Genomic DNA, 12,776 nt, shown 5'->3' with positions numbered 1-12,776 from the left:
GAGGACTAGTGGTGGGGTTGATTTGACCGTATTAGTTACTTTTATTGTGTTACGGACCAGTTCTACCTAGAGTTCTAGAGGACAAATGCACTGTCCATGGGAATTGTCATACAAACTGCCCCCCGGGGAGCTACTCGTCGGTCGCCTCATTATTGTCTAACATTGTTTACATCTGTAAGATTCTCGTAGTCCCTTGGCGATAAGTGATAGGAGGTAATTAGCGGACTCCCTCCGCTCGATTAACCAATACCTCAGGTCCAACTCAGGCGATCGTACTTCATACGCACCCCCCCCCCCCCCCCCCCCCCCCCCCCCCCTTCCTCCCTTCTTCCCCCAACGCCACGCAGCTATGCAGCGGCAACTTTCCCTCTTGATAAATCAAACCATCCCGATCCCGATTTCTCCTTCCATGTCTGAAGATCGAGCATTACCACCACCGATCGCGGTCGCTCCACATTTCAACATTGTGTGCAAGCAAGCGCTGCCCACCACCGCCCATTACGCCTACTACCATCGCCGCTAGACTGCCGACCGTCGCTGACCGACCGAGTCGTCCATCGCCGCTGCGCACACCGTCGGTCAATCTCTCTTCGCATCGACGGTCCTCCATCCATCCGTCGCCTGCTCCTTTCCCTTCCCCCCGCCGGCCCCCCTTTCTCCAAGGGTCCTCGCTTGGCTCTTACTCTTCACCCGTGCGTCCCCACGTGCGCACGCCGTCTGCCTTCCACCAGGCGCTGGGCCACGGGTTCGTTTGATGCCTTCCGGCCCCTCCAGTCCACGATCCGCTTCCCTCCCGAGACCCGGGTCGTACCCTTCGGGCACCCGTTTCCAGACTACGGCTAACCCGACCGAGCCGCACGGTGATGCCAGCAACGATGGGCAACAAGACCCGGTTACTCCGACGAAGCTATCGTGGAACCATCTCAGGCAAGGCGAAAGTCATCAACGCGTATGTCCTTTCCCTCATCCATTTCGTATCAACCTTGTTGTCGCTTCGCCCACACCTGCATCATTCTGTCCTCCTTAATGCATCTGCATATCGGTTTTTCATCCGCCATCTTTCAGACATTAATATTCTGTTGCTACAGATCCGCCAGAGCGCCAAGCAGCTGTTTCTCCTGGCCGAGAACTTCTCCGGCCACAACAGCTCTATCCCCGCTACCGGATACGAGTCCATCAACGAGCATGCCTTAGCCACCGACGATGACATCCGCCTCATGTCCCGGCTCTCGCACGGCATCGCCCGTGACATCAACGAAATCAAGTCCTTGAGGAGGGATGACCCGAGCGCGGCTAAGCAGAGATTGCGCGGAGGAGGCCAACAACAAGTCACTTCCAGAAACGACGCACCAAGCCGTGGTGCTCAACCCGGCCATCGGCCCCGTCACAAAGTCGAGTTTGCCTGCCACAAATGCCACCGTGTCGACACCCCCGAGTGGCGGCCTGGCCCGGACGGTCCCAGCACTCTTTGCAACGTCTGCGGGCTGATATACGCCAAAAGAGAACGCAAAAAGGGCGACTCGACGGTGCCAACATTCGGATCCCACCAAATTTCTTGAACATTTTCTTTTCTTTTTTCTTCTTTTTTCTCTTTCCCCTCATACCATACTGATCACTTTGAGCGAGTCGATGGACATAAGAAGCGAGACGTGTATATCAAGAGAAGTTTTAGAGGTTGACCCTCCATCGATATTGGATACCAGGGAACATGCGGAGCTAAAAAAAAATGGGAGCGGCGTTGAGGACTGCTATTAGGCAATGATACCCAGCACGCCAACAAGAAAGATGGGGTATTTTTTTGATTTCTGGGGCAACGATTTTAGACTGCTTTTTGGCGCAATGATGGATCATGAATATACCCGACAAGAATCGAGCCCAACTTTTATACTGGACCCTTCGTCGTCTGACACGATTGCACTTTGCCCAGCCGAGACGACCTATGTCCTGCCACTGAACCCCACCGCTAGTCTGTTAGCATCGAAGTGTGCCATGCCTCCCAATGCTTGCCGCACATTGTCGTTGAACTGAACCACGGGCTCGCCCGTGTCTAGCCATCGACACCGAGTGTACGAGTATTACCCTGCCCGCATCCAACACTTTGCAGGATCCTATTTTTGGCCGACAGAGGGCGGAATGCCCATCCCGCCCGGCGCTAGTCCCCTCGCACCCCTTATGCGGTTACCGCAGTGCGGATGGCCCGGGACTAGAGAGCAAATGAGCAAAGCGGCACAGTCTCTCCAGATGTTTCCGCCGAGCCGCCCCGGGGATGCGGGGGAGAACGAACACGGCAGATCAGCCAACACCCCTCCATGTCAGCCCACCTGGGAGGGGAGCCCTCCAATCCACCAGGACCAGCGACGATGTCACTGGCTGAACCGTTCGGGAGCCGACGTTGCATGCATCTGCCAGGCTGCAGCGAGGATTCTCGTATTCCCCAGATCATGTCTTGAACTCATGACCATACTGCACACCAACATTCCTCCCTGGGGGGAGGGGACGATCCATCTTTCGTCGTCCGTCTATCGTATCCGCCTCGAGAGCACGCGTTCATATTGCCGTCATACACTGTCGCTGGGCATCATCACGTTGTCTCTCTTTAATTTGAACCCCCCCCCCCCCCCCCTCCGCCTTCCTTGGCGGTTGTTAGAGTGGTCCTGGGAATGCCGTCAGGAGAACTTGTGCGTGGCCTGCTCCCAAGCTCGATTGGGGAAGAATCGTGACACTCGTTGATCGACGCTCGTATTGGGATTTCTTGTTCCCCACGGCCGTCGCCCGATGACGAATCATGCTCCTGAGGGAGGGACGCAACGACGGCTTCGGTGGCATGCCTTGAAGGGACGGTGATTCAAGAATGGGGTATATAAACCGAGGGATCAAGTCACTACTCGTCTTCTTGGAGCCATAGTCATCAACCAACCAAACCATCCAAGCCTTCGACATCCCGCATCCCAAGATCCAAGACAAACCGTCCCTCCACAAACCCATCAAATCGCTTTAAGCACTTCAGACTTCCCATAAGTAAAAACCACCACCACCTTAAAAAAACAAAAGAAATGCAGCTCAAGACCCTCCTCCCCGTCCTCGCCGCGGCCACGCCGATTGCGGCCCTCGGCAAGGCCACCGTCGTGAACAACTGCGCGGCCGAGGTCTCGGTCTGGTCCGTGGGCAGCGACGTGCTCGCCGCGGGCCCACTCGCGGCCGGGGGCGGCACCTACGCCGAGACCTTTGCCCGGGACCCGGCCACGGGTGGCCGCGCGCTCAAGGTGACGAGCGCGCGCGACGGCCTGTACACGGGCGCGCCGCAGCTCGTCTTCGCGTACACCCTGGACGCTGGCGGCGGCGCCGTGTGGTACGACCTGAGTACCGTCTTCGGGGACGGCTTCAAGGGGAGCAAGGTCGTCGTCGCGAGCCGGCAGACGACCTGCCCGGCCATTGTGTGGGAGGGCGGCGTGAGCCCCGGCGGCAGCCAGGTCAAAGTGTGCACGGCGGAGCAGGATGTTGTACTGACGCTTTGTGCTTGAGATGGTGGCTGGTGAAGAAGGGTGGAAGGAAGGTAGAAAGCTCGGAGGGGGGGGTGGGATGGGTAGTTCAGCTGGCGCCCCGGGAGACGGATATGGAGATCGGCTGATTCGTATAGGAAGCAGACTGTTCTTGTTTCGACTTCCGGCGTGGATTTTCTCTCTGAAATCTGTATGCTGTTCCCCAATGACGATGAGGAGGAAATAAATGTCTATGAGTTGACAGATATCAATCCCCAGCTTAGTTCACAGAACAAAAGAGAAAAAAAAGAAAAGCCTAGAATATGGCCCGAACTTTTCGACTGACTTGGCTTCTAGTCGCTAATTTGCCTACTAAGGTGTTTGTGTCGACCTGTGCCGTACGTACGAAGAACCAAACGGGCATTGGGACAGATCTTGATGCTCTCAGTCTATTCTCTGCTCTGAAGCAGATTCTCGTCGACGAAGAAGACATCGGTTCAGGGTCTTGAGTCTGTCAGAGGGAGGACAAATAAGGCCTGGGATCTGTGTAGGAAAGCGGGTAGGGTGTCATAAATGTAGTAACGTGACAGTTTTCTTTTACAAAGATAACATAACTCTCTGCAGCAGTTTGGAAAACTTTGTCATCTGCATTCCAGTTGTCGCGCTCCAAAAGCCACGCGATAGATAACATCTGCCGGGCTGTCCACCAACCCTCGCTATGTGTGCTGGTCAAGATAAATCTTTGTACGTACCTTTGATTGTTATTCCAAAGACTGATTCACGTCTTGATCACTTGTCTGATCTCTCATATCGCCAGGTCAAGTAGGGGACCCAGCATCTCTTCCAAGCCCTCCCTGCTCCTTCCCCACAATCACTCTTTTTGTTGTTCTTTCCCAAACCAGGACGTTTTATCTTTCCAATTCCAACACAATCTGACGTCTTTTCTTGATTGTATGCCTCAACATAGAAAGACCTGTTGCTATGGTTCTTTTCCTTGTCTCCCAAGCTCTGCCTCGTCCTCCATCCAAAAGTCCTCCTTCGTTACTCACCTCTTACAACATCTCCTTCCACACAGATCCATTCGGTCAGAGAAGGCTGTCACAATAGCTCTTCAACACACCCTCTAGCCTCGTCGAGGACTGTTTTCCCAGGAAACGACCGCTTCCCCTTCAGCACGCGTTCGAGGGCCTGCCCTTCCCTCCTGCAACCGCGACCTTCTTCCTACTGCAAGCCATCTTCTTTCACTACGCCCACGTGGCCTACCTCTCCTCTTGCAACATCTCCACACATTCATTCGCCACACAACTCTCTTCTCCCATCCAGGCTCGTGCCTGCTTCTCTTCTTCGCCCTACGCCTCGCAGCAAAGGCTCATCGAGCAGCTCGGCTTTCCATCCACACCGAGCCGTCGTGCTTGATCTGCCTCCTCCCATAACGGTAAGCACCTTCCATTTCCTTTCTTCAATAGACCGCGGTCACCGCGCATCATCAGCTCGGCAATCTTGGCTCCATTCCTCTCACACGCGCTATACGGGCCGATACTTCCGTTTTTGAGTCAAGCTTCTATTCTTGAATTTATACCGCGAGTGTATTTTCCTCTCCATCATGTTACGTCGCAACGCTGACTCATTTTATTCTGCCAGAAACAACCGTTTCTGCATTTGGCTCGACTGAAGCCGTTAACATGGAAATCATCCACTTATCACACAGTATGCTCTGATCTCTTCTGCCCTGCCGACGTCGCATTTATCATGGCCTCCGCCTGATGATCAAATCTTCGCAAGACTTCTGAAACCTCGCGTCTTTGAGCGACTTTTATCCTTTCTCTGAATCGACCTCCCCTCTCTCGCCGTCTTCTCCTTCGTGCTGTTGCAGAGCCTATCGCTAAGTTCTAAACCTGCATACAGAGCTTGTTGACTATTAATACCCCGACCAAAAATTCGTGGAAGCTGTTGTTACAACACTTGTGGCAAGTCAATGCATTCTCTCTCTTATCACCGTCCTTCGTCGCTGTTATGACATCCGTCTGCTTTGCATGATGAACAGATTCCCCAGTGCATCTGAGGCCCCGTGCCCCTGATCAACTAACGGTATCATTTTGAGTCAAATTTCTCCCTTCCCTGGTCACATACCATTCATCACGCTGTGTTGCCAAGACTTATACTGACCCCAAATTACATTGCTAGGATCCCAAGCTTCTACCAAGTCCTGGTCCTGAAGATTACCCCTCTAGTTGAGACGTTGCTTCTACGTGGTAAGCCCCTTCTGCTTTTCCTCTGTCTCTTGTTCCGAGGCTCTATGATCGCTTGCCTTGCGACATGTGCTTCTCATGATGATCAGGATTGTGACCGATCAAGACAAGTGTCAATGAAGGATTTATGGTATCTTCTGGCCACATCTTCCCCTTTATCTCGTCCACTAATTCAATCGACCCAGGTGCAGCTGCTAATGATTGCAGCTTCACAGACCCCGAACTGGCCACATCTTACCGACTCTGTCCCGAGCTTGTCGTAGTAAGTCACTCAAGCTGCCACATGCTGCGTGCTACCCTATCTTACTCTCGTATCGGTTCCGGCGTCTTGTCTGGCGAGTTTGAGTGGCTTGCACACTCCGTCTGATCGATCTTTCCTCTTGCTTTCGGTTGCTTATACTGATTCCCTCCCCATAGCCACCTTGTGGGCAATCAGCTTACGAGACAGCCCACCATACTGTGCAACTCACCCTGCTTTCGTTTGCGAAGACTGGGCCCAACTGGGTAAGTTCGCCAGCCCTCTCTATCTCTAGTCTTTATACGCCATTGTTGCCTCCGAGACTACATGGAAGCCTCACATGATGACCATGCCCTTGGTCAAAATCCGAAGCACAAGACCTTCAGCGACACTTCCATCGATCAGTCTTCTGGTAGAACCTTTCCATCATGGCATCCTGCTCCCGACGCCAAAAGTCCCGTCGGCGTCTTTGGTCAACGCGTTAACCTTGCCCCCTATTTACCAGAATTCACATTCCAAGCTCCTACCTAATCACGGTCTCTCTCCCGGTGAGCTTCCTGTTTCCTTCCACCCCCCTTCATGCGATCCAAATGGCGTCCGCCGCGTATGATGACAAAACCTCTCGCTTAGACCGAGACTCGCATTTCCGTGAGCGACAAGAACTTGCAGTAAATCTGAAACAAGCCTTGTTGTGGTCTTCTTATTTCCCTTGGCCCGGAATTCGCAGAAAATCTTGACTAACCTCCTACCTATCCAAAGACCTCGCATACCTATCGCAGCCAAATTCCCACATCAAGCGCCCGGTATGTCCGACAGCAAGCAGCACTGGTCCAATCTCGGGACCATAATGGACACCGCCCCTGTCACGCTGTCCGACATGTATGGCATGTTCCATGATGCTGTTGCGAAGCATTACCGGGAAACCGGCGAGAGTGCGTATTTCTGATGACACCCCTTTTCCAACCGTCATACACGCAATCAAATATGAAGACAAAATGCACTTCATACTGACTGACATTGCACCTGATCATAGCCGTCACGTACACCTACATTAACGTTGTCAAGGCGTATGTCGACTGGTTGATGTGTAAGTGCTTATCCCACCCCCTTCATCCGCTGGTATGCACCAGTATCGAACTGTAGACTCGATGCTGACTTACTGCCCTGAACAGGGTGGCGAGCGTGCGTGTTCGCCCGCCTCAACAATCAGCCGCTGCCGACCTTTCCAGAGGACTGATCACTCATCAGGACAAGAAAAGAAAAAGGACATGGGGAGCACCGAAGATGTCAGAAAAAGTACACGTTGTATGGTGGGCAGGCCGTGGTAGGGGCTTTTGAACAGACCCCGCGTCACATAAACAAATCCCATAGTCACTGTGAGGTTCCGAGCTACCATGGATAATGTCTCAACAGGAGTTTCTGGAAATACAAGTTGTGGCCAGACCAAGGGCACTGCCTGCAATCTATGTATATAGGGATGATTCGCTATTCAATGGCAAACATTCTTATCAACTCAACAGCTAGTCTCTTTGAGGAGGACCAATATATACTGTGTCGGCCAAGGATCGTAATGCAGCAAGTGTGTTGTGTCACGTCAGTGGCTAAAAAGGTTCTTGAAATCTCGCCTGCATCGTGGCAGGCGTCTTGAATATTTATTTTACAAGTACAAGATACATTGAGGAGATGCATTTCATAATACATGTCTAAGTCTTCGTCACAGGGCAATCCGTCTCCATCTATTGGTATACAAAAGGAAAAAAGGAAAAAGAAAAGAAAATCTATCATGAAATGAATGTCGGCCAGCCAGACAGTCCCTACTCATACTTAGAGGAGAGCAGCAATAACCACGCCGGCTACGGCAGCAAACATGCCAGAACCAAGGCGATCAGCTGCGTTGCCGCTGACCTGCACGGGAGTAGACAAGGTCCTGGTAGGAGCGGCAACGGGAGTGATGGTAGTGGGAGGAGAGCCAACCGGGTGAGAGCTAGCTGTAGATGGTGAAGGACCAGCCGAGGGGGGAAGTTTAGATAGGGGAGAGTAGGTTGGGGGGGTTGCAGCCGTAGGAGCGCCAGGCGGGGAAGCTCCAGAGGCAGAAGCTCCAGAAGGAGAGGAGCTAGCTCGGGCAGAACCGGCCGGAGGAACGCCTGCCGGGGGGAGTCCTATCGGGGGAAATTGGGCTGGGGGGAGTTCAGATGATGGAGAGGAATTCGGGTGAGATCCAGCCGGAGGAGCGCCTGCTGGGGGGAGTCCTATCGGGGGAAATTGGGCTGGGGGGAGTTCAGATGAGGGAGAGGAATTCGGGTGAGATCCAGCCGGAGGAGCGCCTGCTGGGGGAGCTCCAGATGGGGTGGAGTAAGTTGGGGGAGCTCCATACGGAGGGACACCTGCCGAGGGGAATCCTATCGGGGGGAATTGGGCTAGGGGAAGTTCAGATGGGGGAGAGGAAGTTAGGGGAGACCCAGCCGGAGGAACACCTGCCGGAGGAGAGCCAGCTGAAGAAGAACCGGCCGGAGAGACGGCCGCCGGAGGAAACCCTATCGGGGGGAATTGGGACGGGGGGAGTTCTGACGAGGGAGAGGAATTCGGGGGAGATCCAGCCGGAGGAACACCTGCCGGGGGAGAGCCAGCTGAAGAAGAACCGGCCGGAGAGACGGCCGCCGGAGGAAACCCTATCGGGGGGAATTGGGACGGGGGGAGTTCTGACGAGGGAGAGGAATTCGGGGTAGATCCAGCCGGAGGAGCACCTGCCGGGAGAGCTCCAGACGGAGAAGAGCTAGCTGGAGAAGAGCCGGCCGGAGGAACGCCTGCCGGAGGGAATCCTATTGGGGGGTATTGGGCCGGGGGAAATTCAGACAGGGCAGATCCAGCCGGAGGAGCGCCTACCGAGGGGGCGGGTTGAATCTTTCCAGGAGGAGTCGGTTGGGTTCCCGACGAGGGTCCAAATTGAGAGCTGACAAGAAGAGCAGACTGAGTGTTTGCCGAAGGAGTGCCTACAGGCGGCACAAGAGGTGTGCTGATGAAAACAGGGCTAGCGATGGTGAGGGTTTGCGGCCCGCTTTCAGTGACGGGGCAAATGGTTGTATAGATGGGGATCACCTCAGTGGTAATACGGGGAGTGGGAACGCAGCCAGGTGTATTACCCTGACAAGCAGTGACAGTATAAATATTGGTAGTGTAGACAATAGAGGTAGTCCAGGACGTCGGTAGGGCAGCAGGTGGCGAAAACGCAGGCCCGGTTGGGCCCTTGTTGACAGGACATACCGTCGTGGAAATTGCAAAGGTCCTGGTCGTAATGTAAGGTTGGTCGGAGCACCCTGGGGTGGATGACGCGCACCCAGTGACCGTCTCAACACGGGTCGTGTAGATGGTAGAAGTAGTCAGCTCATCCGTCGGAATAGGAACCACGGGCTTGTTGGATGTCTCAATGACAGGGCACACGGTCGTATAAACAGCAATAGTCCTGGTTGTGACATAAGGTTGACCGGTGCAGTTAGGAAAAGATGGCAGGCACCTTGTGATGGTCTCCACACGGGTTGTGTAGATGGTGGATGTAGTCATCTTGGTCGTTGGTATGGTGTTTAGGTTGGTTGTGACGGGCCTCTCAGACTCCTCCGTCAGGGGGCAAATGGTAGTTGAAACGGCAATCGTCTGGGTAGTGGTGATGGGACTGAGAGTACAGTCAGGGACATTAGGAGCGCATTGAGTGAAAGTCTTGACCTGAGTTGTGTAAATAGTCGAGGTGGTGAACTTGGTAGAACTATCAGTCACGGGGTAGGTGATGGTCGTCTCAGAAACCACGGGAGTGCTCGTCGCAGTAGTCGCAGGAGTGCTCGCCTCAGTAGTCGGAGGAGTGCTCGTCTCTGTAGCCACGGGCGTGCTTTCTTCAGAATAAAAGCTGGACACCGTGCTGCTTGACCCCGTGATACTACTGACGGCAGTCGATGGGAAGCTTACTGCCGAGGTAAGAGAAATGAAAGTAGCTGCTGTAGTGCTTGAGTCGCTGGCGCTACTGATGATGGGGGAAGTGCTTGTCTTGGAGGTAGTAAACAATGTGTTGCTGGTGGCAGTTGATGAGGGGCTTGTTACTGAAGAAACGGAGGTTGTGGTGGTCGACGTGCCACTTGAGGATCCGGTACTAATAGCAGGTGGAGAAATGCTCGCTACAGAGGAAATGGAAGTAGTTGAGGATGATAAGCTGCTAGCCGTTGACGAGGTGCTTCCCACTGAAGTAATAGTGGTAGACAATGTGCTGCTGGCAGTGAAAGAAGAGCCTGTTGTAGAAGATGCAGTAACAGTCGAGGAAGCGCTGGTATCAGAGGTCGTGGAGGAGATGCTGCTAGTGGTTGAAGAAACAGAGGTTGTTGGGACCGATGTGCTGCTGCTTGAGTCTGTAGTGCTGCTGGCAGTAGACGAACTGCTTGATGTAGAGGATGTAGTAGACAATGTACTGCTAATAGTTGAGGAAGTACTAGAGGTTGTAGACAGTGTAGTGCTACTTGAGTCTTTAGTACTACTAGTAGTGGAAGATGTAGTTAATGTAAAGGATGTAGTAGATAATATACTGCTGCTTGAGCCTGTAGTACTGCTAGAAGTAGAAGACGTGCTTAATGTAGAGGACGTAGTAGACGATATACTACTGCTTGAGCCTGTGCTGCTAGCAGTGGAAGACGTTGTTGATATAGAGGACGTAGTAGAGAATGTACTACTGCTTGAGCCTGTGCTGCTAGCAGTGGAAGATGTGGCTGATGAAGAGGACGGAGATGACGTGGTAGACAATATACTGCTGCTTGAGTCTGTGCTGCTAGCAGTAGAAGGCGGTCTTGATGAAGGGGTGCTTGATGAAGAGGACGTAGTAGACAATATGCTGCTGCTTGAGTCTGTGCTGCTAGTAGTAGAAGGCGTGCTTGATGAAGGCCTGCTTGACGTAGAGGACGTAGTAGACAATCTGCTGCTGCTTGAATCTGTGCTGCTGGCAGTGGAAGAAGTGCTTGATGAAGAGGATGTAGTAGACGATGTGCTGCTTGATTGTTGGCTGCTGCTGACGACAATGGACGAGGTCGAGGTGGTCCAGACAACTTCAGTTGTGCTGACAGTGGTGGACGGGGCTGTTGTGCTGGTGATCCACGAGGAAGAAGTGCTGGTGATCCACGAGGAAGAAGTGCTTGTGGTGACGGGAACGGTGTGAGTTAAGGTGTAAGTGACACAGGAGCAGGCAGACGAGACGGCCTTGATATCATTGTCGCAGTTGCCGAAGTCTGTAGGGATGGCAGCCGGGGCGGTGGTGGTTCCATTCAGGAATTCAACACAAAAGACGTTGGCTTCATGCTTGAAGCGGTCGTCGACGAGGTTCCTGTAGCAGTTGTCGTATTCCTGTAGTATCTCGTCAGTCAGATATCTTTGAGCGGGACGGCCCGCAGGCATGGTCCATGTCGACATGTAGATCAAAGAAAGACATGAAAAAAGAGAAAAGGTATACGGGCTAGAGTGTTGCATAAGAGGGAAACATACGCAGTCGGGGTACTGGTTGGCGTTGACGGACACCAAGGCAATGGCACCTAGTCCGATGTAAAGGCCACGCATGTTGACTGTGGTTTCTCTTTCCAGAAGAGAATGGGTATAAGGCTAGGAACCGAGAAGCTGCTTCTAGAGCTTGAGCATGAGATGGTTGTAATGAGAAGAGGATTGGGATGAGAGAGAAAAGGATGAACAGACTGGGCGCGGTGGGTTAGTATTTAATGGAATCAGACGACGATGAGGCCGTATAGGAGGTTGTTGGTTGCCTTTAGAGCTAGAAAGCCGTAGGATCCACCACCCATACACACAGCCATCTATCTCATCATACTAGGGCGCGCAGCCCCTAGTAGCCAGGAGCCGGAGTCGCAGATGGGTCGCGGTAAGGTTGCTTGTTGTTACCCGTCACCCATGACGGCACAAAGACAGCTTCGAGCGGATCGGGCAGCAATAGTGTACGAGTTGGCAGACTGGATTGCATCATAGGTAGGTAAGAACCGGCGATGGTCACCGGGGGGTTGCGGCGGTGATCTAGCGGGGGCGCTGTCGAGACGTCTCAGATCACACAGGACAACGGCTCGATACTGCTGCCAGTCACTGGTCAACGGTATAGCGGTGTGTGGCTGACTGGCTGGCTTGTCGGGCCCGGGTACATGCAATAGAAGCGGCGGCATCCTCTGCCCGTCCGTACCTGCGCCCATGTAGGGTGCCATGATAGCTTGATGGCGCCTCGAAGACGGCCCACGGAAAAGGCGCTGATAGGGCGACGGTGAAACATGGTGTATGGCCAAAGAAGATACAGTATGGTCGGGGACAGATGACGCGACGGATTCGCATTGATGGTGGCAGAAGTGTGGCCCGGTTGAGGCCGATAATGCTGTGGGAAGAAGTCCGGATGATCGACGAGGACGGGTAGGAGTGGGGTTCTTGGGGTTGGTTCTTTCTCTAACTCCTTCCTCTTCCTTTCCTATCTGGGCTTGGAATGGACAGAGTTCCTAAGTTAACTAGGGGGGCTGTTGCCCAGGCTGTCAAAAAGACTGAGACGACGGCGCGCAGCCCGTTAGGAAAGGGAAGGAAGGCTTAGCCATATCGGGACGGATGGGTGGGGGCATCTTCACCAGTCTAGCGCTAAACTAACTGCCCCATTTGGAATTGGAACGTGCAGGCGCGGGGAACGTCCATCCTGCCTAACTGCTAACTGTCTGGGTGAATATAGGAAAGCACTCCGGCGAGAGGGGCCACCATCATTGGATTGCTCTGCTCTTTCCTCCGTTGACTCTCGGTACGTACAAATTGCAC

General features: G+C 53.5%; 4 protein-coding genes across 4 annotated transcripts; 3 read left to right on the top strand and 1 right to left on the bottom strand.

Moving 5' to 3' along the window:
- Window positions 1-875: 875 nt before the first annotated feature.
- GLRG_06501 (GATA zinc finger) lies at window positions 876-1,559 on the top strand (the record flags this gene model as incomplete). Its single annotated transcript, XM_008097186.1, has 2 exons — window positions 876-953; window positions 1,089-1,559. The coding sequence occupies 2 exons, from the start codon at window positions 876-878 to the stop codon at window positions 1,557-1,559; spliced, it is 549 nt and encodes a 182-aa protein (XP_008095377.1).
- A 1,494-nt stretch (window positions 1,560-3,053) lies between these two features.
- GLRG_06500 (Bys1 family protein) lies at window positions 3,054-3,521 on the top strand (the record flags this gene model as incomplete). Its single annotated transcript, XM_008097185.1, has 1 exon — window positions 3,054-3,521. One exon carries the CDS (start codon window positions 3,054-3,056, stop codon window positions 3,519-3,521), a length of 468 nt encoding a protein of 155 aa, XP_008095376.1.
- A 3,250-nt stretch (window positions 3,522-6,771) lies between these two features.
- Window positions 6,772-7,203, top strand: GLRG_06499 (uncharacterized protein; the record flags this gene model as incomplete). The annotated part of the gene is made up of 3 exons (XM_008097184.1): window positions 6,772-6,898; window positions 7,000-7,053; window positions 7,139-7,203. The coding sequence occupies 3 exons, from the start codon at window positions 6,772-6,774 to the stop codon at window positions 7,201-7,203; spliced, it is 246 nt and encodes an 81-aa protein (XP_008095375.1).
- A 587-nt stretch (window positions 7,204-7,790) lies between these two features.
- GLRG_06498 (uncharacterized protein) lies at window positions 7,791-11,546 on the bottom strand (the record flags this gene model as incomplete). Its single annotated transcript, XM_008097183.1, has 2 exons — window positions 7,791-11,336; window positions 11,475-11,546. 2 exons carry the CDS (start codon window positions 11,544-11,546, stop codon window positions 7,791-7,793), a joined length of 3,618 nt encoding a protein of 1,205 aa, XP_008095374.1.
- Between the last annotated feature and the right edge of the window lie 1,230 nt (window positions 11,547-12,776).

Source organism: Colletotrichum graminicola (assembly GCF_000149035.1).
Source record: "Colletotrichum graminicola M1.001 genomic scaffold supercont1.24, whole genome shotgun sequence".
NCBI lineage: Eukaryota > Fungi > Ascomycota > Sordariomycetes > Glomerellales > Glomerellaceae > Colletotrichum > Colletotrichum graminicola.
This window is presented reverse-complemented; position numbering and strand designations above follow the sequence as displayed.